The sequence below is a fragment of the Haemorhous mexicanus genome, chromosome 27 (assembly GCF_027477595.1).
Source record: "Haemorhous mexicanus isolate bHaeMex1 chromosome 27, bHaeMex1.pri, whole genome shotgun sequence".
NCBI classification, from domain to species: Eukaryota; Metazoa; Chordata; class Aves; order Passeriformes; family Fringillidae; genus Haemorhous; species Haemorhous mexicanus.
The window spans coordinates 3,156,514-3,181,800 of NC_082367.1; the positions used below are offsets into that span (position 1 = coordinate 3,156,514).

The following is a 25,287-nucleotide window of genomic DNA, read 5'->3' on the forward strand; positions in this document are numbered from 1 at the left end:
ACTCCAGACTCAGTCTTACAAAACATGTCCCAAGGCCTGACTCATCGTGGCTCCCTTGTACAGCAGGGACTCTACACCTCACAGCAAAACGCTGAAAATCATTAGGAGAACAAAATCCCAGCAGCTCTGTTATTGTTCTGGGTTTAAAGGAGCATTAGCAGCACCAGAAGGACACTGCTCTGCTGCTAATAAGGGGTTGGGAAGGATGGGCCAGAGCTGTGTTTTGGGCAAGTATTCCCCAAGGTGCTGAGCTTGGCCCTAACCCAAGCTCTGCTATCAATTAACACAGTTTCAGTCAGCGTTGTTCATTTCCCCTAGGTGAGGAGCTTTCAGATTGCTATTACAGACTGGCAGTAATAGCAGGGATGTGGGCTTTGGACACAGACCTTGCAGAGATTTGATCACCATCCGTGCATTTCTCTACCCGCACATGAAAACACGCAGCGTTGCTATTGCTAATTTCTAAAATTCTTTGCCAGTAACCCAGAAAGAACAGCCCCGTGTGCCTGTAAACACCCACCAGCAATGCCTTGTGCTCCAGTCTCTGCTGTGGCAGTGTCCCTCTGGCTGTCCCAGTGCCCCCTCTGTCCCAGTGTCACACCAGCAGTCCCAGTGTCCCATGAGCAGCCCCCGGGTCACAAAAGCAGTCCCAGTGTCCCTCTGGCTGTCCCAGTGTCCTTCTGGCTGCCCCAGTGTCCCGCTGGCTGCCCCAGTGTCCCTCTGGCTGCTCCAGTGTCCCTCTGGCTGCCCCAGTGTCCCACTGGCTGCTCCAGTGTCACACCAGCAGCCCCAGTGCCCCTTTAGCAGCCCCAGTGTCACACCAGCAGTCCCAGTGTCTGTCTGGCTGTCCCAGTGTCCCTCTGGCTGCCCCAATGTCACACCAGCAGCCCCAGTGCCCCTTTAGCAGACCCACTGTCACACCAGCAGTCCCAGTGCCCCTTTAGCAGCCCCAGTGTCACACCAGCAGTCCCAGTGTCCGTCTGGCTGTCCCACTGTCACACCAGCAGCCCCAGTGTCCCACCAGCCACCCCACTGTCACACCAGCAGCCCCCATCCATCAGCGAGGGGAGGGAGCGCTCCTGCCGCTCTCCCGAACGATTTCCATGACGTGTCACTGAACAAACTCCACTTCCCGAACAATGGGGGCTCCCGTGCCAGCGCCCCCGCCGGGCCTTCAACCACCCCGCGGCCCCGGGCCGGCCCCGGCCGGACCGCGGCGCTCCGGGGGGGGGCATCGGCACTCCGGAGACGGGCAGTGACACGGAGCGCGGCGACACAGGTCACAGGAGCACAGGGGCACGAAGGGGACACGGAGGACACAGGGGGACACCAAGGGACCCCGGGGCCGGGCAGGCCAAGCCGAGGTTGCCGTGGCAACCGGGCCCTGGGGTGCCGCCTGCGCCTGCGCCGCCGCGCGGCCGCTCCCGGAAGTGCGTCAGGCGCTGCCGCGCGCCGGAAGTGCCGCGCGCGTGTCCGCGGCCCGGCCCGAGCGCTCCGGGTCTGTCCCGCCAGCGGCACCGGAACCCGCACCCACAGCGATACCGGCACCGAAACCTGCATCGACACCAATACCGGCACCGGAACCTGCATCGACACCAATACCGGCACCGGAACCTACACCGACACTGATACCGGCACCGGAGCCCACACCGGCACCGGAACCCGCACCCACACCGATACCGGCACCCGCATCGACACCGGCACCATGGTGAAACCGCGCTACAAGGGCCGCTGCTCCATCAATCCCTCCCGCGCCAGCACCAACCCCGGTACGGGCGAGGCCGCGGGTCGGGCGGGCTGGACCGGACCAGAGCAGACCGAACCGAACCGGGGCTGATGTTCTCTTGTCTCCGCAGATCGCATCGGGGGCGAGGGAGGGAACAACATGCGGGACCGAGCGACCATCCGGCGCCTCAACATGTACCGGCAGAAGGAGCGCAGGTGAGCGGCCCGGCCCGCGGGGGAGCTGCGGCCTGGCCTGGCCGCGATCCCGGGACCGGCCGGGCAGGGCCGCGCCAGGGCCAGGCCACAGAGCGCCTCGGGACTGGTACTGGGAAGGAAATAGACATTACTTAATAAAAATTCTCGTTATCCAATAGGAAATTACTCCAAAAATTCTTTCCTATCAAGGTGGGCAGGCCCTGGCACAGGGTGCCCAGAGCAGCTGGGGCTGCCCCTGGATCCCTGGCAGTGCCCAAGGCCAGGCTGGACAGGGCTTGGAGCAGCCTGGGACAGTGGAAGGTGTCCCTGCCATGGCAGGGGTGGCACTGGATGGGCTTTAAGGTCCCTTCTAGCCCAAGGCCTTCTGTGATAGGTTATGATACTGTCATATTATGATCTGATTGGTGATAGGTTAACGTGCCAGCTGAAGTTCTAATTCTCTAACAGCTTCTGTACTTCTCCTGAGGCTGCTTCACCCTGCAGACACTCACATGATGAATTTGAACACAGGATAAAACACATGTGTTTGGACTATTGGTAGCTGTTTTGTCATATAGAAACTTTGTAAGTCACTCTGTCGTGGGCTCTGTAACCCTGTGAACTTGGGAGCCTGATCCCAGGCCTGAGCCTGATCCTGACCTTGATCATGGGCCTGATCCCAGGCCGGATCCCGAGCTTGATCCCAAGCCAGACCTGAGCCTGATCCCAGGCCAGATCCCAAGCCTGATCCTGAGCCTAATCCCAGGCCCTGATCTGAGCCTGATCCTGAGCTCTCAGCAGCCCAGCAATGTACCAGGTATACAGCTGGGAAACACTTGATGCATCTGCCTGGAGAGAGCCAAACCACCCAGAATTCCTGAATTTCCCACAGCAGCACAGCTCAAAATCTCCCCCAAAACTCCTGAAGAGCCTCAGTTCCCTCAGCATCTCCAGAGAGGGTCCCCCTGTTCCCCTCTGTGCCACACACAGAGATCCATGGCAGGGGAGCAGCACCCACGTGTCTTTGTCTGTGTCAGTGCCATGGCAGTTCTGAGAGCCCTGTTTCACATCACCTTTGGTTTCTTTTGCCAAATTTCCCACTGTTTGGGGAGCAGATGGGGAGGAGGGATTTTGAGATACTGCTGAGTTTAAGGTCTCATCTTGCAATTCCCGTGTGGGTGAGTCCTGCAGAGCTGGGTAAAGGGCTTTGTGAGAGAACTCAGTGGGATTTGCCAGAAAACAGCACTGGTGCCTTTTGCAGTCCCAGGAGCCCTTCCTGGGCTGTCACAAGCAGCTGCAGGGAGGGTCTGGCCAGGCTGGAGTGACACCAAGGGCTGTGGCTGCCATCACTGCCACTCAGGGTTGGTTAACTCACCCCCGTGGGGTGCACAGCAGCATTCTACACTGCAGGGGAAGGGTCCCTCTACATTTTGTGTCTGCTTCTGGCCTGGCACACGCAAGGGCTGGAGGGGTCAGTGCTGCCCTTTGTGCACTGACATGTCTTCATTTGTCCCTTAGGAACAAACGTGGCAAAGTCATCAAACCTCTGCAGTATCAGTCAACTGTGGCACCAGGCACTGTTGCAAGAGTGGAACCAAATATCAAATGGTTTGGTGAGTTTTGCCCAACTTCCAGACTCAGCAAGCTTCAAAACTGTTGAATTTAGTGTGATGCAAGGTGTTTGTTTCAGAATGGTGTTCAGAGAGCCGTGTGGGAAGGTGAAGGACCCCTGCTGCTGTTGTTGCCTTTTTGGGGCTGCCTAAAAACAGAAACCAGACACACTTAAGAGAGAAAAAAAAGGTTCTATTTATTGAAGGGCCTTCAGGGACATTTAGGGCAGACAAAGCCCCCAGGGGCTGCACCCAAAATGGACAATGGGTCACAGGTTTCACACTTTTATAAGTTTGGGCCATTTGCATTTTGGGGGTTCATCTTCCAATTCCAGCTTCAGCTAATGAAGTCATTGACCCCAAGTTTGCTGCCCCAACTCACTTTTGTTTCCATCTCTGGGGCCTGAGGCAGTGAGGTGTCCTTGATTGCCAGGCCTGGAGAGGAATTGTTGTGTCTGCCCAAACTGGGGAAGCAGCAGCTCCCACTGTGTGTGGGGTTTGGAGTTCTACACTAAAGAACTGCAGGGTTACAAACACATGGAAAATAGAAAAGCTGAAATCCTGAGGCATCATTGTCACCCCTTGCCTGTACCTGTGCTTTGGGGCTTTGCTTTCCCTAAGGGGGGTTATTTTGGCTCCTGTTTTGTTCCCCATGGTTTGCCCATGTGTATGGCTGTTAAATGTCCTAGAGATACTTTTAAAATTTCCTATAGATGGTGGGAAAGAAAGGGATTGGCTGCTTCTTTGGGCTTGGTCTCAAGTAAAACCCTTTTGGTTTTCACTGGTATTTTTGGTCCCAGATGGAAAGTTCATGTTTTATTAGTGTCCCCAGCTGGAGATCAGGAAAGGCCAGGTGTGATGGTTGTTTCTTACACTCAGGAAATACACGTGTGATCAAGCAATCATCTCTGCAGAAATTCCAGGAGGAGATGGAGACTGTGATGAAGGATCCTTACAGGGTGATCATGAAGCAGAAGAAGCTGCCCATGTCCCTGTTCTACGACCGGATCAAACCACACGTGGGTATCCCTGGCTGTGCAGGTGTGTGCACACCTGTGAGCTGTCCCTGCTCAGTCTGGGAAACTCTGCCTTCTGCAAGGGGCAGCTGTAGTGGATTCCTTGGGGGAAGGATGGTTCTGTCAGGATTCCCTGTCACTGTGGCCATCAAGTGTGAGGGCAAAGAAAGACACATTACTTAATAAAACTTCTCGTTATCCAATAGGAAATTACCCCAAAAATTCTTTCCTGTCAGGGTGGGCAGGCCCTGGCACAGGGTGCCCAGAGCAGCTGGGGCTGCCCCTGGATCCCTGGCAGTGTCCAAGGCCAGGCTGGACAGGGCTGGGAGCACCTGGGACAGTGGAAGGTGTCCCTGCCATGGCAGGGGTGGCACTGGGTGGGCTTTAAGGTCCCTTCTAGCCCAAGGCCTTCTGTGATAGGTTATGATACTGTCATATTATGATGTGATTGGTGATAGGTTAATGTGCCAGCTGATGTTCTAATTCTCTAACAGCTTCTGTGCTTCTCCTGAGGCTGCTTCACCCTGCAGACACTCACATGATGAATTGGAACTGAAACACGTGTTTTACCCTGTGTCAGAAATTCTTGTTCATTCAGCCTTCATTTCTAGCACATCAAGTTTTAGTTACTGCCATTTTTTTCACCGTGTCTAAACCATTATTTTGGACTATTGGTAGCTGTTTTGTCATATGGAAACTTTGTAAGTTCATGTCATAAGAACATTATTTAAATTAGGGAAAAGGTTGTGTTAAAACATGCATTACAAAAACAAATTGCTCCTTTCAGCCATGGACTGTTTGCTGTTCCAAGACAAGCTGGCTTTCATTGCAAGCTTTAAAATCTAGTTTTGATTGTAATTATCCATGACAAAAATCTGAGAATTTGGCGAGATTTGTGCTCTTGTTAGAAAAACAAGCAATGATCAAAGATAGCAGCTGAATTTTCATCACAGTGCTTGTAATTGCATTTGACACCATTTATGGTGGAAGAACTGAAGCATGGTTCGTTGGCAAGTGCAGAATGTTTTGTTGCTTATTAAATATCCACTCTTGTGTTTCTTAAAGCTTGAAGTGGAAAACTCAAACATTGTTAGGGAAGTGTCTGTCACTTGTTAGAGGCTGCCAGGGCTGTGTTGAACTCGGGGCTCCTTCCCTGTGTGTCACGAGAGATGGGGAAAAAATGGTGCTTGGGGTTTGTTTTTTTTTAACCAGCCTGTTTTTCCTCAGACCTCCAGAGTTCACATTCTTGACACAGAAACATTTGAAACAACGTTTGGCCCCAAATCACAAAGGAAAAGACCAACTCTGTCTGCAAGTGATGTGCAGTCTCTGGTGGAGAATGCTGAGGCCTCGTCAGAGTCTTATGACCAGGGCAAGGACAGAGACCTGGTGACAGAGGACACTGGTGTAAGGTGACTGGAGAAGAAAATTATTCATTGTATACATACAGGAAAAGCCAGCCTTGTTTTTAAAGAAGGATCTGGTACCTCCATCAGTGCTGTTACTGTGTGAGGAGGAAGGAAAAGGAGATTAGCTGAATTTGGGATTTTGGCTAAATACCAACTGTTACTTGGGCTTTGTCCCCTCTTTTGTCTGTAAATGGCTTAAGAGAGGAGAAGGTGGTCCTGACCCTGTATCTGTGGTGCTGATGTTTCTGGTGATGTCTTCTAGGGATGAAGCACAAGAGGAAATCTTTAAGAAAGGACAGTCCAAAAGAATCTGGGGTGAGCTCTACAAGGTAAATGGCACTTGGAGTTTGCAGCAGTCACATCTGTCAGCCTTTGCACAGTTAGGGGCTTCAGCACAGCACTGAAATCCTGTACAGCAACAGTGACAAAAACTCAAAAAAAGTAGATTTTAATTTCTAAAGCTCTGCCTGACTGAGCTTGATTCTTGAGCTCTTGTCCTACAGGAGCAAACACTCTGAAAATGCATGATCTAGAAGAGGACTGGCAGAGTGAAAGTGTAAGCTTCTCTTGGATTCCTGGGTCTTCACCACAAGTAAAAGAGTCATGTTCCCTTAAATTTCTTTAGGCTAAAAACATCTGGCATGTTGATGGGGTCATCTTGGGAGAGCTCTGACCCCCATGAGCCACCATGGCTGCCAGAGAAATGGAGACTGAGTGAATTGGGGTGGTATGAGCAGTTTGTGTGCTCTCAGTGACTCTTAGGTGTGAAATTGCTTGACTTTTTGCTCTGAATTTCTGAATGTAGCTTAAAACCTTTTCATTTGGATCTAAAAGCACTGGGAATGGTTGAGCAAAACAGATTTCAGTAAGAGGCTGCCAAAACTGCAGGAAAAAGCTGTGAAACAAATTCACTTGGCTTGAAACAAGTCATAAAATGACAGCTCCCTGCTGTAGTTGCTTCGTGGACTAACAGCAGGTTCCTTCTTGGTTGTGTGTTTCATATTGGTCCAGAAACATCCTTTATACCCTGACCCATTATGAAATGGTAGAAGGGAGTTGTTGCTGAATGGAGGATGAACACTGGGGGTTTGTGTGCTGCAGTTTGGGTGTAGTGATTTCTTTCCCTGGTGCTTAAGAACAGGTAAAAGTCATTCAGGTGTCCAGGTTGAATTTGGAGAGGAGAGAGTAGAGCATCAGTGGATGTTAGTCTGAACTTCACTACTCTGTGGGGAACTAGCAGTTTGTGAAGGATACAAAAAGTTTTTAAATTAATGATGTAGTTTCAAATATGATTAGTTTTTATTTGGGAGGTACAGGTATCTTGCTTTCTGCAAAATCCATTACTTCTCTGTTTGTTTTTTTTTTTTATTTTTCAGGTGATTGACTCATCAGATGTTGTTGTTCAAGTTCTTGATGCCCGAGATCCCATGGGCACTCGCTCCCCTCATGTGGAATCCTACCTTAAAAAGGAGAAGCCCTGGAAACATCTCATTTTCGTCCTGAACAAATGTGATCTCATTCCTACCTGGGCCACTGTAAGCACAGTCCTGCCTGTTATTCTGTGGACCCTCTTTGTTCCTGTTGTGGCTGTAGCTCTGTGCCAGTCCCCATGCTGGTCTGGAAGGGCGTACTGCAGCTGGGGCGCTGGGAGTTCTCTGCTTGCCTGCAGTAAAAGTAACAATTACCATGTAAATCTGTCCAAGTTTGGCCAAGTTGAGCAACACACGCCAGCCACAAATTCCCTACTTCCTCTGTCTGGATTTAACAGTTCAGCTGTTGTCTCCAGAGTGTGCTAAATGTTAGTCTGCCTAGGATCCATATCCACCCCAGCTGGTTTGCTTTATGTCATTAAACTAATGAGTTTTAGCTAGCAGTGAAGGCGTTTTTGGGAAATTGTTTGTCTTTAATACAAACAATACTCAGAGCTTTTAGCTGTTGGGCTGGGGAAGTGCTTCAAAGGTTCTTCTCTAGCAATGTTCCTGGCCAGTTGCAGTTGTGAGCCCAGTGCAGTGTGCTCCTCTCTGAGCACAGAGTGTCACTGTCCAGCCCCAGTCTCTAACCCAGTCCTCTTTGCCTCTCCAGAAGCGCTGGGTTGCTGTGCTTTCCCAGGAGTATCCAACACTTGCTTTCCACGCCAGCCTCACAAACCCGTTTGGCAAAGGTGCTTTCATACAGCTCCTCAGGCAGTTTGGAAAGGTACAAAACAGTTTTGGGGATCTGTGGTTGGTTTGGGGGGGTTGCTGTGTGTGGCCTTTTGCTTTGTTTGTGTTTGGGGTTCAGGACTGCAGTGGTAATTCCGTCCCTCACTCCAAGATGTGAAAGGATCTGTTGTTTCTCACCAGTTACACTCTGACAAGAAGCAGATCAGTGTGGGATTCATTGGCTACCCCAACGTTGGCAAGAGCTCAGTGATCAATACCCTGCGGTCCAAGAAGGTCTGCAGCGTGGCCCCCATTGCAGGGGAGACAAAGGTAGGGACATCCCAGTGCTAAAGATACAAATGTGGTCGTGTGAAATCAGCCTAATGACCTTGTCAGGTTCTGCCCTGCCCTGCACAGGTTGTATGACCCTGAGGAGGGGCTCATGGACAGCCCCTGCTCTGAGGCCCTGCTCTGGCAGCATTCTGAAATTCCCACCCTGCCATCCTGCAGGGCTGTGATGGGAATGCTCAGCTGCCTTCACTCCGGATCCAAATGCTGGGTCAGGCTCTGTTTCTCTGACTCTGGTCTTCAAGAATGAGACAAGGCCTGTGTGGAGGTGCTGATGGGGAGCTGCTGGTCTCTTCCAGGTGTGGCAGTACATCACCTTGATGCGGCGGATCTTTCTCATCGACTGCCCCGGGGTGGTTTATCCATCAGGAGACTCAGAGACAGACATTGTGCTGAAGGGAGTGGTATGTGCCTGCACTGGGGGCTGGAAGGCTTTGCTTCTTGGCACTGTGATGGTCTCAAAGGGTTGATCCTCTACTGATGCTCTGCTGTGCTTTTTCAGGTTCAAGTTGAAAAGATTAAGAGCCCTGAAGACCATATTGTTGCTGTGCTGGAAAGAGCCAAAGCAGAGTACATCAGGAAGACATACAAAATTGATTCCTGGACGGATGCAGAAGACTTCCTTGAGAAACTTGCTGCTAGGACTGGAAAACTGCTAAAGGTGTGCCAGCTTCCTGCATTTGTGGGCTGGAAGAGCCTGTGGCCTGTTCTGAACATGGGAAATGGCAATGTTTCTGTTGCTCACGGGGCACGGGAGGGCTGTGTGCCCCACAAACATGGACATAAACTGTTCCTGTTTTTCTCAGGGTGGTGAGCCTGACTTGCAGACTGTGAGCAAGATGGTTCTCAATGACTGGCAGAGGGGCAGAATCCCTTTCTTTGTGATGCCACCAATGGCAGAACTAGATCAGCCAGGTCCCCAGGTAAGAACGGGATGCTTGTGCCTCTTCTTCCCTCATACTTGATTTTCCTAATGGTATTCACTGCTGCTTTTCCCAGAGTGCCATGAAACTTGGGCAGTGCATGTCCTGGGCTCTGCCCAAGCATGGTCCTTCATGTGAAACCTGAATTTGGTGAGGACCAGGTAGCAGTGCTCTTTACAGAGATGTCTGAGTCATTACTACCAGAAATGTCAGTAATCATGTTGTCATCTTAGGCTTTTTCTGATGAGAGAAAATGGAAGTTGTTCCTGGAGGTGGTGGGACAAACTTTGGGGATAATATATCCTGCTCTTCCTTGCAGCCTGCTGTGTTGGAAGCAGCTGTGACATCCAGCCAAGATATCACTGAGGAGAAAGTCTCTGAGTTGGTGGCACCAGGTGTGGAGGCAGCAGAAGAGGAGAACAACACAAACAATGAAATCAGGCAGCTCATGTCCCACGTTCGGCAGAACTTCGGCAGGATTAACGTGGCACCTCAGTTCTCAGAAGAAGACCTGGTTCCTGTGCATGTGCCAGGTTTTGATGACACAGACAATGATTCCTGTGGAGAGGAGGAGCAGGAAGAGGAGGAGGAAGAGGAAAATGAGGAACATCAGGATCCAGGAGAGGAGGAATTGCAGGTGGCACCAGCTGCCCAGGAGAGCTCTAAAGCAATTCTTCAGGCTTTGGAGGACAAGATTGCAAAATACAGAAAATTTTTGGATAAAGCTAAGGCCAAGAGATTCTCAGCAATAAGGTACCTGAATCTGTCCAATACATTGAAGGGGGGGTAAAGGGTTGATGAGGCTCTGCTGTAGATTGACTCCATTTCTGACTTGCTTGAACACATAAGTTTCCACAGCTTATCTGGCTTAGCTATAAGGGTTGGGAATTGGGCCAAGTAGCAGTTTGTTTTTGAAAGATTATTCCAAGAGCTGCTATTTACCAGCAAATTAAAAATGTTCTCACTTTTGGAAAGCTGCCTCTTAAACTATGGATTAGAGTTAGCATTATCTTGGTTATCTGGGCAGCAGTACTGCATCCTCAGATCTCTCCTTGATGTTGGGTAATCCCAAGGCTGGATATGCCTGAGTCTTTGTGCATGTGCAATGAATCCTGGCCCATACTCACCCCCCTGGGTGAGTTTTAGCAAAGCTCACCCACCAGCCTTGTGAGGAGGGAGATTTCAAGGTTTAAGTGCTATATTCTCTCTCTCATATAGCACACAAGCACAGTATTGCAATATTCTGGTGCAAAGACTGGCTTTGATGCTGACAGGGGACTGGGATCTCCTGGAGTCTGATGGCTTCTCAGAGGTGGTCACTGTTTGTGTAACAACAATCTTTTATTGCTGGTTTTAACTTCCATAGAATCCCCAAGCGACTGAGTGACCAAGTGTTTGCAAAATACATGGAGAAGGCTGCAAAACCCAAAGAAACTGAAGACAGAGGTAAAACAAGATTAGTAGATGTTCTTAATCTACATTTGGAAATTCTATGAGTCAGAGAAAAAAATGGCATTAAGGGGAGAAGCATCCACTGGATCTTTTCCCCTAAAACTACTTAAATCTCCCTTCAGCAGACCCAAGGGCTGCTGCTGACCTGGTGTAGCCTTCCTGTGGAACAGCTGTGTGTGTGAGATGGGAGATGTCCCTCTCAGGAGGGAAGATACAGTGAAGGCAAGTGTTGAGTTCCAACAGCCTGGGCTCCCAGAGGCTGCAGCCAGAGCAGCCCTGAGTGTTATAGGAAGGAGTGGATGGGGTTTGGGATGTTATAAAAGCAGATACAGTTCAAGCTATAGGTTTTTACTGAGTTGTTTGAGCAAAGGCACAATCAGGTGGGAGAGCCCTGTCCTGACAGGACTCTGGAATTCTCCTGGACCTGGATGGGGCTGGAGCAACCTGCTGCTCGAGAGCAGTTTTCACAGTAATAGCTGTGAGGAACATTCATGTTGTTTTGGAAGAAGCTCTTAAATACAGCCAAGGGAATATGTTGCTCAAGGAGTTGAAATGGTGACCTCAGCCTGCAATTCTTCAAACAAATGAGTGTTCTGGAAGATACCAAGGGCATGATCTCTGCTGTTTGCAGGCACAGAGAAGAAGAGAAAGATGAAAGAAGAGGAAAGTGATGATGATGATGACCAGTTGGGTAAACAGCCTTGTAAGAAACTCACATCCAAAGAAGTAAGTGTGCTTTCCTAGTACAACTGAGCAGGGAAATAAGATGGCTTTTTTATCCTGGCGATATCACTAACGAGCCTGTTGTCACCAAAGAGCTTTGAGATTTTGGGCATGAACAAAAGGGGAATGAAAACAGAATTCTGTTATGAATGTTCTGTGATAACTTCTGTCACCCCCTTCTTACCTGACTATACACACCAGATTGAATCTTTTGTCTTGCTGTAGACTGAAGTGGAGCTTTCTCCCATAAGAGCAGGGCGGGTGGGTTCTGTACAGTCACATCAGTAACATTTTGTTTGAAATTATTTATTTTACTTAACGTGTGTGGAATGCAAAGTGAACACCATTGGAGAGTTGCAGACACTGAGGCTCTGGATGCTGGGGATTTGCTAATGTGTTTTGTGTTTGCAGAGGAGACGAGCCGAGAGGCAGCAGCGCTCCAAGAAAGTCGGAGTCCGGTATTATGAAACTCACAACGTGAAAAATAAGAATAAGAACAAGAAAAAAACTGGCTTGGAGGGACAAAGATCAAAGCACAAAAAATACAACCATAAGCAATAGCTGCTTATTCTATTAAATTTTACATAAAACAGCTCTAGTATGCGGTGGCTTTTTTTACTATAAAACTTGCGGTTCCTGTTCAAAGCCCAGTGTGACCGGTCTGTCCTGGCCCCAGGAGCAGCATCTCTGTCTTTGTTTCTGCATCATCTGAAAGTTCTTTGTGCAGTTGGAGCTGATGGTATTTCCACATCGCTGTCCCAGGCCAGCAAACACTGCAGTAGCCAAACAGCTATTCCAGTGTTGCTCAGTGGAGGGGTTTGGGTGGGTTTTGTTCTGGAAACTGGCTTTATGGGGTTTTTCACATGACTACAGAGAATTCTCTTCCCCTTGTTCACCTTCTATGTAACCAGCTGCTCCCAGAGGTACCTCAAGCAGGGATTTCATTTGCTTCCATTGAGAAGTCAATCTGACTGCCATTGTGCCCCTTCCTTTCACCAGAAACAGTCACAGCCAGAGCTCTGGTGTTGCCTGTGCTCAGTTACTGCTGATGGTTCTGACAAGGGATTTCCATGTACAGTTGACACCAGCTTGCAGGGACTCAAGGAAATGCCCCCAAGCCACCTGTCCAAGAGTGAGCTGCCATTTCTTTCTTGGTGCATGTGACTTAATTTGCTTGTAGGCACTTCTATATTGTTTCTGAATCTTCTACAACATTTTCAAATTAATAATGTCAGAGAGATGTTTGCATTTAAAAATGTTTATTAGTTATTGCTTTGAAGGTCATTAGCACATTACCAACAGGCAAGTTCCAGACAAGTTCACTGTTCAAAGAGCTGACTGCTGAGATGGCTCTGAAGGAGGGAGCAGTAATTAATAAAGCTCTTGAATTTCAACTCTTCAAGAGAGAAAGAAAGAACACAGTTACACTGCCTGCTGTTACTGGTAAGTGAAAACTCAAGATCATTTTAGGAAGAAAAATCTTTGTCACTAATTGCAAGCTTCTTGCTCTGACAGCTCTTCTGAGCCTGCCTTGAGGACAACAAAACAATTAATTCTTTGCTGCAATGATGCATTCAAGTTGGGCCTGAAAAACAAATGAGACAGCGATACAAATTAGATTTCCTAACCTAAAAAATGAACCTTCAGTGCTGTGAAGGGCTAAATTTTCTGTTGGATGTTCACAGCAAGGAGCTGAGGGATGCTGTGCTGCTGCCAGGAGAGCCAGGCCAGGTTTGTTCCCCAGCAATTTCATTCCTACATGTTTTATAAATTAGTTTGTCGTTCCTGGCATGCACACTTGTTGCATTCTGAGGAGAACAGAGCTGGCTTTGGCTCTGTAGGATGAGAGACTCAGTTTAGAATGTGAAGCATTGAGGAGGAAATTAAATAAAAGCTGTTGAAACAGTGGTCTGAATTCTCAGATTTGAAGCTGGACTATGTGAGCTAAATTAAGTATTTGGCTCTTTAGCATTTGGAACATGAACTGACTTTGGGACAAGAGTAGCTGGGAACAGCAAATTTTGTGATTACTGAGAAAATTTGATGCCAGTTAGTGGATGGATGGGAGTAGCCACCACAATAACCCTCAGCAGTGGCACACACAGCTGGTCAAATACAGGTTCTTCAAGGAAGAATCTGATACAGGGGCAACACACATCTCATCTAAGATTTTTGTGTCCTAAGACATTCCAAGGCAGCCTGAAAATGTGAGTTTGAAAGTAGGATCTGCAGGAAAAGCAGCTTGCTCTAAGGGAAATGTTTTTAGCTGTAGCCAGAAACATTTGATGCTGTTCAGGGTGACATTCTTTCCTTACTCAAAAGATGTGGGGTTGTTTTTTTTTCCTTTTAAAAACAAAGTACAGAGCAGAAGCTCTGTTCTCCCCAAAGCCACAAGCACAAATAATTATCCGGTCCCTGCACAGTTGTTCTTGGGTAATATTTAATGTTAAATGGTGTGTTGTGTTACTAGGGCTTTAATGGTTTTAATGAGAATTTTACCACTAGTATTTGGAATTCTGGATTTTTACTGACCTTCAGCTGCTGGTTTGTCCGTTTGAGGAACAGAACCTCCTCACTGTGTTTCTTCTCTTCTATTTCTCGCCGTTCTGTTTCTTGCCTTTCAATGGCCTCACATTTCGCTTTCTCTTCACTCACTTGTTTTTCCAGCTCCTCCTTTTCCTCTTCCAGCTCTGCAATCTTGGAAAAAGAGTACAGATGTCTCAAGTTTTGTTGGCAAACAGTCAATTTTCAGTTCAGATGGCACTGATGCCTTGAGAGGCTACCTAGAACAGAGGCTAGACAGAGTTAAAGGAATGAAGGAGGTTTTATTAAAAAGTTTTCAAAGAATACACCTTGGGCAGTACCAGAGCCTGGCCAAGGCTTCACCCAAAACGCACCACGGGTCAAGAGTTTTCACACTTTTATAAGTATTGGTCCATTTCCTTATTGAAGTTAATTGTCCAATTACAGCTTCAAGTTATGAAGTCCCATCCTCCCAGTTTGCTCTCCTCGATTTGCTGCTCATACTTTTTGGGCCTGAAGCTATAATGGTGTTCTCAGGAAAGGAAAGAGGATTGTTTTGGCTAACTGAACTGTGAGGAGAACTTGCTAACACTCTATATGAAGTTCAGAGTTATATACTAATGCAGTACAGAATATGAAAAACACAAGAGCTAAAATTTAAGGCATCAGGACAAAGTGGTGTGTGGTGCAGTCTTTAAAGCTGTGCAACAAACTTCAGAAGTGCAGCTGAGCCTGAGGACAGTGGGCTGAGTATTTTGATGGTCTTTGCTGCCATCCTGTGGAAATGGAGGCAATGAATTTAAGGATATAAAATTTGCTATTTTCACGTGCAGAAAGCTCCATCACAGGGCCCCAAGGCATCACTTGCGTTGTCTCACTTTAATTTTCAGTCAAGACTTGAAAAAAGATAACAGGTTTCAGTAAAATAATTGTATTATATTAATTGGGATACTGGGACTAATGAAACTCTGCTTTTGCATTGTTTTCAACAGTAAAAGACAAAGAAATTCAGTATCATAGTTCATACATGGCAAACAGAGACAGCGGACTATGTTTTTAATGTAATTATCTAGAATCCATTGTACAATGGGAAGCTTTAAAGATTTAAAGAGCAGAAATTCTCTAAACCCCAGCAAAGAAGGATCTTCCCATAAAATAACCCACCACAACAGAAACTTGACATAAGCACTGTAAGGCAAACAGGAAGGTGTCAAGGTGGAGGTTTGGAAGTAGCACAGCAGACCAAAATTCCACTGTGCAGACTATGGGAAATGAAACAACTTTCCCACAGTCTGCACAGTGCCTGCAGAGCACCTTGCTGGAACCTGCCAAGGACATGTTTTATGAAAAATGCTGAGAGGCCTCAGAAACAAAATGTAAACAATAATTATCTGCTGCTGTAGAATGCAACAGGTGCATCTTTGACTGGTCTCATGTGGTTGTTTTTAATTAATGGCCAATCAAAGTCCAGCTGTCTCGGACTCTCTGGTCAGTCACAAGATTTTATTATAATTCCTTTCCTTCCTTTGCTAGCCTTTCTTCTATTCTTTTAGTATAGTTCTAATATATAATTTTCTTTTAATATGTCATAAAATAATCAATCAGCCTTCTGAAACACGGAGTCAAGATTCTCATCTCTTCCCTTGTCCTGGGACCCCTGCGAACACCACCACAGGAACCCAATTAGTTTGGTAAGGAAATCTGCTTACACCCCGTGGCTTTTAGACCCTTTTGTGCAGGTGTGTCTCTGTCCCTCTGGGGGCCTCTCAGGAACCCCTGGCCAGCCCTGGGTTGGCAGACACCGGGGAGACACAGTCTCATGCCCCGAGGGTGCTGAGGGCAGCTAGACTGGTCACCTTTGCAGCAGAAGAGACACTAGAGACATCGGTGGAAGATAAAAGGGCTGACTCTTAGCAGGGGTTAATTAATCCAAGGTTTTATTCGGAGCTCCTGGGAGCTCCCACACCTCCAGGGGGCCTCCTGCTGAGGGCCCCGGGAGAGGTGCCAAGGTTACATTTAAAGGGAGGTGGAAACCTAAAGTAGATAACATTTTACTAACCAACAAATGACCCTAAGGGATGGGTACTGGGGGATAGACATTTAGGACAGTGTATGCTTGGGGGGCTGACCTCTAGCCTCTGGCTAATCACTTGACATCCTGGACCAAAGCTTCTAGATGGAGGGGATGGGATGCTGAGTGATTGACAGAGAGCCAGGGTGGGGATTTGGGGATGATCTCAGCAAGGGAGAGGGATTACACAGGTAAAGGGAAGGGGGTACAATCTGGTATAAACCATTTGGGAAAAACACGGGGATACAAAACCAAAACTCCTTCCAAGTATTACAAAGTATAAAACCACACTACAACACGGGTGGCTCACCCTTTTCTCCAGGTGGGCCTTGCCCTGCTCGGCCTTGAGCGCCTTGCGCACGCCGAAGGCCACGCTGCTCTCGTAGAGCGCCTGGTACGCCGACAGCGTCAGCTGCAGCTCGTCCCGCACGCGCAGCAGCAGCAGCCCCCGCTCCGCGCAGCTCACCGTGGTCTGCCGGATCAGCTCGTCTGCAAGGGAGCAGGGACAGAGCCTGCAGTGCCTCTGCAAGGGACACGGCTGCTCGTCTCGCTGGCGCACTGATTTTTGAAGGTTTTCTAAGCCTCCTGATGGTTATGTTCCTGTGACAAAGGTTTCTCGCACGCTTTGTGTAAATGACTTATTGTTTTGCAGTCTTAATGGAGGAGGAGGAATTTGATGGGCTGTGGGTTTGTGCAGTGTCATTGGAGAGGTGACACTGTCACCCTCCAATCCACTGTCACTTTGGAAATCTATAAATGTTGGAGTCAGAAAAATAAAGGTCCCTTTTTTACCTTGGAAAGAGCAGCAAGTCCATGTCATGTTGTTTCGTGTCCTATAGTGACAGCTCACCTGTGGCTGCAGCTCTCTGGCCACTGGGAGAAACAGTGAACAGCTCTCTGGGCACTGAAACAGTGAACAGCTCTCTGGCCAGTGAGAGAAACAGTGAACAGCTCTCTGGGCACTGGAACAGTGAACAGCTCTCTGGCCACTGAAACAGTGAACAGCTCTCTGGCCAGTGAGAGGAACAGTGAACAGCTCTCTGGGCACTGAAACAATGAACAGCTCTCTCAGTGAACAGCTCTCTGGCCAGTGAGAGAAACAGTGAACAGCTCTCTCAGTGAACAGCTCTCTAGCCATTGAGAGAAACAGTGAACAGCTCTCTGGGCACTGAAATAGAGAACAGCTCTCTGGCCAGTGAGAGAAACAGTGAACAGCTCTCTGGGCACTGAAATAGAGAACAGCTCTCTGGCCAGTGAGAGAAACAGTGAACAGCTCTCTCAGTGAACAGCTCTCTGGTCACTGGAACAGTGAACAGCTCTCTCAGTGAACAGCTCTCTAGCCATTGAGGGAAACACTGAACAGCTCTCTGGGCACTGAGAGAAACAGACAGCTTTCCCAGATATCATTCTGAGAAGATCATAAAAAAGAATGAGAAATAGTTCTTATCTTAATTTGCTGCACCTGGTGTTGGGAACACGTGGAATGGGTCATGGAGATGTGTTTAGCAAAGGGTGGTTTCTTAATTAGCCAATGGTGATGGTGTTTAAACTAAAGGACTAATTAGGTCTACCTGTAGGGAACTAGGGTATAAAAAAGCAATGAATTGCTTAATAAAGTAAATTATCAGTCTTCTGTAAAATGCAGGGAGTCTATGTCACTATTTACCCAGGTGGGGACCTGTTGAGCTGACACTCACTGTGCCACACAGCCAGGGACACAGAATCATGCATGGAATCACACATGGAATCACAGAATCACTGGGTTGGAAGAGACCTTCCAGCCCCAACACCTCACTGAGTGCCACATCCAATCTCTTTTTAAACACACCCAGGGATGGTGACTCCACCATCCCCCAGACAGACCATTCCAGTACTTTACCACCCTTCCTGTAAAACTTTTTCCTCATACCAAACCTATATTTCCCTTGGTGCAGCTTAAGACTTCTAATAGCAATTGTCCCTATTACATGGTGGTGTAAAATAGGGTTCTGGAGGGGTAAATGTGGTCCTGAAGGGTCAGTGGGGGCCTGAGATGTAAATGGGGTCCTGGAAGAGTAAAGAGGGTTGTCAGAGAATAAATAGGGTCCTGGAAGTGATGCTGTAAGCTTTAGCTTTTATGCAGAAGGGTAAAGAGGGTTCTGAGGGAATAAAGAGGGTTCTGGAAAGGTAAATGCAGGCCTTTGGGGTAAATGGACCCATATTTAGGACATGACACGTCCTAGAGACAATAATAATTGATTTGTTTTGTTACACTGCAGCTGTAGCATTGAGCACAGCAGGTAAAAGCAGAGTGGTTGTGCAGCCCTCCAGATAATGCCTGCTATAAGTAACTTTAAATAAACTTGGGTGAAGTGCAGCTAAGAGATAACTATGAGGATTTAAAGCTGTTTTTCACGTGCAGGCAACTCCTCACCTTTGGGAGCCCACACTGTAGAGTGTGTAACGCACACAGAGCTATAAGTAACTTTAAATAAACTTAGTTGAAGTGCAGCTAAGAGGATAACTACGAGGATTTAAAGCTGTTTTTCACGTGCAGACAACCTCTCACCTTTGGGAGCCCAGCACCGTGTCAGTAGAGTGTGTAACACACACACAGCTATAAGTTACGTTAAATAAACTCGGGTGAAGTGCAGCTAAAGGATAACTACGAGGACTCAAGGCTGTTTTTCAGGTGCAGGCATGCCCTGCCAGGCTGTCCCCAGGGTGTCCCCGTGCCGGGCACTGACCGAAGCACTGCGTGTAGAGCTCCCTGCGCACGGGGCACAGCCCGGTCTCCCGCGCCTGCCGCTGCTGCAGCTGCCGGTCCAGCTGCTCCTGCAGCTGCACGACGTCGCGGCGGGTGCTGGGCGCGGTGGACACCTCCTGCACCCACAGCTTCTGCGCCTCCTCCCACTCCCTGCCAGACAAGCACCGGCCGTTACCGGAGGCACCGGGGACCCCCGGGCACCGCCGGCCCCGGCCCGGCCCCGCTCACCGCGGCGGCAGGATGGCGTTCAGGAGCTCCTGCGGCTGCTGCGTGGTGGAGAAGCCGGCGGGGGTGCGCGGGGCCTGCGGGAACACCAGAGAACAGCGCCGTAGGAGCGGGCGGGGCACCGCGGCACGCTCGGCCGCCGGCCCGCTCAGCCCCGGCGGGGCGCGGTGCCCCCCTGCGTGCCCCCTGGGCGCTCACCGCCGCGGAGGACCTGTCTCCTCGGCGGGACACCAGCACGGGCGGGCAGTACCGCAGCAGCGACTCCGGCGGCGCCGCCATGGCGGCCGCGGCCCTGTCACCATGGCGACCGCGCCGCGCAGCAACGCCCGGGCGGAAGCGCTGGCGGGCGGAAGCGCTGGCGGGCCGGAAGTGGCGGCACTTCCGTCGGGACGGGCGCCATGGAGGCCGCGGCGGAGGAGCGGCGGAGAGAACGGCGGCGGCGGCGGGAGGTGGCGGTGAAGGCCGAGCGGCGGAGCCCCCGGCGCAGTCCGTCGCCGCCGAGCGAGGAGCGGCGGGGCCCGGCAGGCCCGCGCGCAGGCAGCAGGTAGGGAGGCCCAGCCGGTCGGCGCCACCACGCTCGGCCCGGCCCCGACGTTCAATCCCTCCCGTTGTTTCCCAGGTCGCCCCGGCGGAGGAGCAGGTCCGGGCGGAGGAGCCGCTCCCCGCGAGGCAGGAGGAGCCGCAGCCACAGCCCGCACCACGGTGCTGTGAGGGTGAAGCAGGTGAGTGCGGCTGTCGGTGCAGCGGGCGCCGCAGCGGACGCGGTTCCCGGGGACTCGGCCGTGGCGGGCACTGAAGGCGCCTCTTCATTTGTCATTTCTGACTGGGCCCTGCATGGTGTCCCATGAGGAGAGAAGGGATCTGGGCGAGTCAGGAGCTCCCGCTGCCCAGCTCAGGCTGTGCCACCCGTGCCTGGAGCTCCTGTGAGAGCCCTGCCGGTGCCACAGCACAGGCGTCCCTGGGAGCTGCGTCCTTTCCCCAGAGCAGCTGCATTGCCTCTTTGTGGTGCTTTATTCCATGCAAATTGTGGGAACCTAATTAGTTTGGCAAGGAAATCTGTTCCACGTGGTGTCAGAGCTGCACACACACATCCCAGTACGTGTTTTCCCAATGTATAGGGATTTTCCAAAAGGCCGAGGAAGATGTGCTGCTGTTTGACTCTGGTTGTCCTTCCAGGAGCGGGAGGATCACTGTCGCAGGGGGAACGAGGAGAGGAAGCAGAGGCACCCAGCAGAGCAGGAGCAGCGGCGGGACCGGGACAGGAGCGGGGACAGGGACAGGCACAAGGAGCACTCCGACAGGAAGAAGAACCCCGGTGACCGGCCGGGAGCTCGCAGCCACGAGCGGGACGCACAGAACCTGCGGGAGCAGCAGGCAGAGAGGGAGCTGCACAACGAGAGGAGGCGAGAGCACCGGCAGGGCGAGCCCAACGCAGAACCCTGGCAGTCAGAGAGCAAACCCAAAGAAAAACCCGCCGCCAACAAGGAGAAGCCGAGCTTCGAGCTGTCGGGGGCGCTGCTGGAGGACAGCAACACCTTCCGGGGCGTGGTGATCAAGTACAGCGAGCCGCCCGAGGCGCGCATCCCCAAGACGCGCTGGCGCCTGTACCCGTTCAAGAACGACGAGTTCCTGCCCGTGATGTACATCCACAGGCAGAGCGCCTACCTGCTGGGCCGGCACCGCCGCATCGCCGACATCCCCATCGACCACCCCTCCTGCTCCAAGCAGCACGCCGTCTTCCAGTACCGGTGAGGCTCGGCGGTGGGAGGAGCTTGGAAGGAATTTAAGATGAGATTTTTGAATTGGGTTTGATAATGCAGTGTGGTTTTTGGTTTTTTTTTTATATAGGTAAGTGAGTTTAGTTCATGTTTTTACAGTATAGGTTAAAAAGTTACAAGTTATACTTAGTTATGAGCTATCTTCCAGTACAGGTGAGACTCAGCACTGGGCAGGGTTTGGAAGGAATTGAAGGTTTTTAATTGATTTTGATAATGCAGTTGTTTTTTGTTTTTTTTACATAGGTAAGAAAAGTGAGTTTAGTTCATATTTGTAAGTATAGGTTAAAAATTTACAAAACTCTTAGGTATAAGCTGTCCTCAAGTAGCAGTGAGAGCTTGGGGAGTGGGAGGAGTTTAGAACGAATTTAAGATGATTTTTGAATTGGTTTTGATAATGCAGGGGTTTTTTTTTTCCTACAGAAGTAAGAAAAGTGAGTTTAGTTGGTGTTTGTAAGTATAGGTTAAAAAGTTACGAGGCTCTTAGTTATAAGCTGTCTTCCAGTACCAGTGAGAGCTTGGGAGTGGGAGGAGTTTGGAAAGAATTTAAGATGATTTTTGAATTGGTTTTGATAAAGCACTTTGTTTTTTGTTTGTTTTTTTTTTTTTTTTTTTTTTTTACATAGGTAAGAGAGTTCAGTTCATGTTTTTACAGTATAGTTTAAAAAGTTACAAGTTATTCTTAGTTATAAGCTGTCTTCCAGTACTGGTGAGAACTCAGGAGTGGGAGGAGCTTTGAAGGAATTTAAGGTTTTTGAATCAGTTTTGATAATGCAGTATTTTTTTTTTTCTACATAAGTAAGAAAAGTGAGTTTAGTTAGTGTTTTTACAGTATAGGTTAAAAAGTTACAAGGCTTTTTAAAGATTTATTGATTAATAAAACCCACCCCCATCGACCACCCCTCCTGCTCCAAGCAACACGCCGTCTTCCAGTACTGGTGAGACTCGGGGACTAGGAGGGGTTTTGTAGGAATTGAAGATGATTTCTAAATTATCTTTGATAACCCAGGGGTTTTTTTTTGTTTGTTTGTTTGTTTTCTTACATAGGTAAGAGAGTTTAATTCATGTTTTTACAGTATAGGTTAAAAAGTTACAAGACTCTCAGTTATAAGCTGTCTTCCAGTACCGGTGAGAGCTTGGGACTGGGAGGAATTTGGAAGGAATTTAAGATGATTTTTGAATTGGTTTTGATAATACAGGGTTTTTTTTCTATATAAGTAAGAAAAGTGAGTTTAGTTTGTATTTTTGCAGTTTAGGTTAAAAAGTTACAAGGCTCTTAGTTATAAGCTGTCTTCCAGTACCAGTGAGAGTTCAGGCAGCTTCGGGACTGGGAGGGGTTTGGAAGGAATTTAAGATGATTTTTGAATTGGTTTTGATAATGCAGGGCTTTTTTCCTGCATAAATAAGAGAAGTGAGTTTAGTTCATGTTTTTACAGTTTAGGTTAAAAAGTTACAAGACTCTCAGTTATAAGCCATCTTCTGGTACCAGTGAGAGCTCAGGGACTGGCAGGAGTTTGGAAGGAATTTAAAGTTATCTTTGAATCAGTTTTGATAATGCAGGTTTTGGGCTTTTTCTACATAAGTAAGAAAAGTGAGTTTAGTTCATGTTTTTACAGCATAGGTTAAAAAGTTTAAAGGCACTTAGTTACAAGGCTTTTTAAAGATTTATTGATTAATAAAACCATCCCCATCGACCACCCCTCCTGCTCCAAGCAGCACGCCGTCTTCCAGTACTGGTGAGACTTGGGACTGGGAGGGGTTTGGAAGGCATTTAAGAGTTTTTAAGTGGTTTTGATAATGCAGTTTTTGGGGGTTCTTTTACATAAGTAAGAAAAGTGAGTTTAGTTCATGTTTTGACAGTTTAGGTTAAAAAGTTACAAGACTCTCCGTTAATTAAGACTCAAGTTACAAGTCGTCTTGCAGCAGCAGTGGAACCCCACCTCCCGCAGAGCACAATTTCTGCCTGTGCTGCTTTAGGAGCACGTTTGCAGTCTCTCTGGTGGCTCAGCAGTGGTTTTTGTTGCAGGCTGGTGGAGTACACCCGAGCTGATGGCACCGTGGGCCGCAGGGTGAGGCCCTACATCATCGACCTGGGCTCGGGGAACGGCACCTTCCTCAACAACCAGCGCATCGAGCCCCAGCGCTACTACGAACTGAAGGAGAAGGACGTGCTCAAGTTTGGCTTCAGCAGCAGGGAGTATGTCCTGCTCCACGAGTCCTCAGACAAATCTGAGGCCAACACCAAGGACGATGATGAGGATGAGGAGAAGGAGGAAGAGTCTGACAGTTAACGGATGAGGAAGAAGCTGGGGAGAGGCAGAGGAGGGAAACTCCTTGCGGTTGAACGGGACTGGGATGTGAACACGGAGCATTGCAGCACTGATGCCTCTTGTTGCCTTAAAGTCCTTTCTCTGTTGCTGGTCTGTTCCCATAGTTTGTTTTGGGGGGCTTTGCTCGTTATTCATGTTTGATAGTTTTGCATATCAGGAAATACAGCTTTATTTTTATTTGATTTTTCTCCCAAGAAGCCGAAGAGCACCTGGATGTGAAAATTCTGGTGCTGGAAACCCTCCACAGATGTTGCCAGACTCTTCCAGCAAACCATGTCAAACACAGACAGCATCTGGAAATTTATTTTTATGACTTGTTTTGTTATAGCCCTTTGAAAATGCTACAGACTGAAAGGTTAGTTAGAGAGTACCTGATGCACGTCCTGTTCCGTAGTTTGCCAAATTCCTCTGCCTGTTGGGAGTTCTGACAGGAGAATTTACCTGGATCACTGCTAAAATGGCAGAAATGTGGCAAAGATCCTCACGTATTTGTATGTTTTTAGTATTTAATTTGTCTCGTGGTGACTGAGGGACAGGCATTTCACTGGAATTCTGCCTGGAAATCACAAGGGAATGTGAAACAGAAGTTAAACAGTTCCTGGAATTTCAGGTGATGAGACTGTGACCCAAGTTTCCTGTTCCCACACATGATGCTGAAACTGTCCTGGATGTGGAGTGTCTGGGTTGTAAGCTAGAGCCCTTATTTCTGACCCCACCCCAGGGTTTGTTCATGTCAGACAGAAACACCTTTGATAGGGTGACATGTTTTAACCAGTTTGCACTATTTAAGTTCTCTTTTTATAAAAACTTAGCCAAGTCCTTTGTTTAACAGTGAAGAAGTCAGTGTTTAGGGAGAGAAGCACCAGTCCCACTCCCTGGGAGTTGCAGAGTTTTTGGTGTCTCTCCAGTGTTGCTTTATGTTCAATGTGTGTGTCCCACACTTCACTGACTCACCTGGGTGTTTGTGGTCTCACCTGTTTGTCCCTGCTGTGTACAGACTGTACACAAAGGTGCTTGTTGTACACATGGATAGTGTAAATATGGGGCATTGCTGTGGGGTTTCAGATGGGTAGGATGGGGTTTGAGCAGGAGGAGCTCCTTTATATCTACTCCAAGGGTTTTTAAATAAACAATTTGTAAATTTAGCCTTGATTGCTTTCAGTTGTAATATTTTTCTAGCATCCTTTTTTTCTTTTTTCCTCAGAAGACTTGAAGTTTCAGTACTTGTTTCTGTAGTAAAGAAACCAAATGATTCAAAACTGCACAATTTGTATCCTGGAGTGGCTGTGAGCACAGGAGGTTTGTATGGCTCCCCTTTCTCACCTCAGGGTGGCTCATTCTGTGTCCCCTGACAGGGTTCTCACAGAACTGGGAAGTGACAGAGTTGCTGTACTGCAAAAGGGCAAAGTGGCCCCCAGTGTCACTGCGGAGGATCGGAGTGACACAGTTCAATGGGATCTTAGGTTTGGGTTGGAGGTCTCAGGAAAATTAATCCACAAACACCAGAGGTTTGTGTCCGAAAAGGAGAGAGAGGAACTTGATTCGAATAAAGGGAGGGGCCACGAAGCATTTCCCATGGGGTCTCTCTAGTTGATAGAGGATGCAGCCTCCTTTTTATCCCAATTTCCTGGCTGCATTTCCCTTCTCTTTCCCCACTGACTGAGGTACTTGAGAGATACAAACTTCCCAAAACACCTAATAGAGACCCCTTCTTAATGTACACCCCCCCTTTTTCTTCTCCTTTTGCCAAAGAGTGGAATTCCTATGGAATTTACGGTTCTTCCCATTGTTTCATCTCTCAGTATCCAGTTTTATTTATCAGCAGACCTACAGTAGATCTGTAAAGACAAATCCCTCTTATTCCATTTATGGATCAGTAGAATCCTTCTCATTATTTCTTTCATCTCTCAGTATCCAGTTTTAGTTATCAGCAGACCTACAGTTTGTGTGTAAAGACAAACCTCTCATTCCATTTATCCATTAACGGAATCCTTCCCATTGCTTCTTTCATCTCTCAGTGCTGGTTTTATCTACCCACGGTTTGTTTGTAAAGACAAACCCCTCCTTCCTTTCAG

General features: G+C 48.6%; 3 protein-coding genes across 3 annotated transcripts; 2 read left to right on the plus strand and 1 right to left on the minus strand.

Moving 5' to 3' along the window:
• Positions 1 to 1,632: 1,632 nt before the first annotated feature.
• Positions 1,633 to 12,134, plus strand: GNL2 (G protein nucleolar 2). The gene is made up of 16 exons (XM_059868604.1): positions 1,633 to 1,769; positions 1,857 to 1,941; positions 3,439 to 3,533; positions 4,410 to 4,549; positions 5,774 to 5,958; positions 6,218 to 6,284; positions 7,332 to 7,490; positions 8,038 to 8,151; positions 8,298 to 8,426; positions 8,744 to 8,848; positions 8,947 to 9,105; positions 9,251 to 9,367; positions 9,687 to 10,120; positions 10,734 to 10,813; positions 11,451 to 11,545; positions 11,954 to 12,134. The coding sequence occupies exons 1-16, from the start codon at positions 1,706 to 1,708 to the stop codon at positions 12,101 to 12,103; spliced, it is 2,178 nt and encodes a 725-aa protein (XP_059724587.1). The 5' UTR covers positions 1,633 to 1,705; the 3' UTR covers positions 12,104 to 12,134.
• Positions 12,135 to 12,784: 650 nt separating this feature from the next.
• DNALI1 (dynein axonemal light intermediate chain 1) lies at positions 12,785 to 19,416 on the minus strand. The gene is made up of 6 exons (XM_059868605.1): positions 19,306 to 19,416; positions 19,111 to 19,184; positions 18,863 to 19,032; positions 16,447 to 16,625; positions 14,075 to 14,239; positions 12,785 to 13,127 (listed from the first exon to the last, which is right to left on the minus strand). Exons 1-6 carry the CDS (start codon positions 19,384 to 19,386, stop codon positions 13,092 to 13,094), a joined length of 705 nt encoding a protein of 234 aa, XP_059724588.1. The 5' UTR covers positions 19,387 to 19,416; the 3' UTR covers positions 12,785 to 13,091.
• Positions 19,417 to 19,476: 60 nt separating this feature from the next.
• On the plus strand, positions 19,477 to 24,357 carry SNIP1 (Smad nuclear interacting protein 1). The gene is made up of 4 exons (XM_059868657.1): positions 19,477 to 19,651; positions 19,727 to 19,829; positions 20,284 to 20,855; positions 22,909 to 24,357. The coding sequence occupies exons 1-4, from the start codon at positions 19,506 to 19,508 to the stop codon at positions 23,171 to 23,173; spliced, it is 1,086 nt and encodes a 361-aa protein (XP_059724640.1). The 5' UTR covers positions 19,477 to 19,505; the 3' UTR covers positions 23,174 to 24,357.
• Positions 24,358 to 25,287: the final 930 nt, after the last annotated feature.

Bases quoted from the DNA above. Each gene is read 5' to 3' on its own strand.
- GNL2 (XM_059868604.1), top strand. From the start codon at position 1,706: ATGGTGAAACCGCGCTACAAGGGCCGCTGCTCCATCAATCCCTCCCGC. The intron at 5,959-6,217 runs GTGACTGGAGAA...GATGTCTTCTAG, and splicing joins ACAGAGGACACTGGTGTAAG to GGATGAAGCACAAGAGGAAA. The intron at 10,814-11,450 runs GTAAAACAAGAT...TGCTGTTTGCAG, and splicing joins CAAAGAAACTGAAGACAGAG to GCACAGAGAAGAAGAGAAAG.
- DNALI1 (XM_059868605.1), bottom strand. From the start codon at position 19,386: ATGGCGGCGCCGCCGGAGTCGCTGCTGCGGTACTGCCCGCCCGTGCTG. The intron at 19,185-19,305 runs GTGAGCGCCCAG...GTGTTCCCGCAG, and splicing joins GAGACAGGTCCTCCGCGGCG to GCCCCGCGCACCCCCGCCGG. The intron at 13,128-14,074 runs GTCAGTAAAAAT...TTTGTTTTTCAG, and splicing joins GGACAAACCAGCAGCTGAAG to GCCCAACTTGAATGCATCAT.
- SNIP1 (XM_059868657.1), top strand. From the start codon at position 19,506: ATGGAGGCCGCGGCGGAGGAGCGGCGGAGAGAACGGCGGCGGCGGCGG. The intron at 19,652-19,726 runs GTAGGGAGGCCC...GTTGTTTCCCAG, and splicing joins GGCCCGCGCGCAGGCAGCAG to GTCGCCCCGGCGGAGGAGCA. The intron at 20,856-22,908 runs GTGAGGCTCGGC...TTTTTGTTGCAG, and splicing joins CACGCCGTCTTCCAGTACCG to GCTGGTGGAGTACACCCGAG.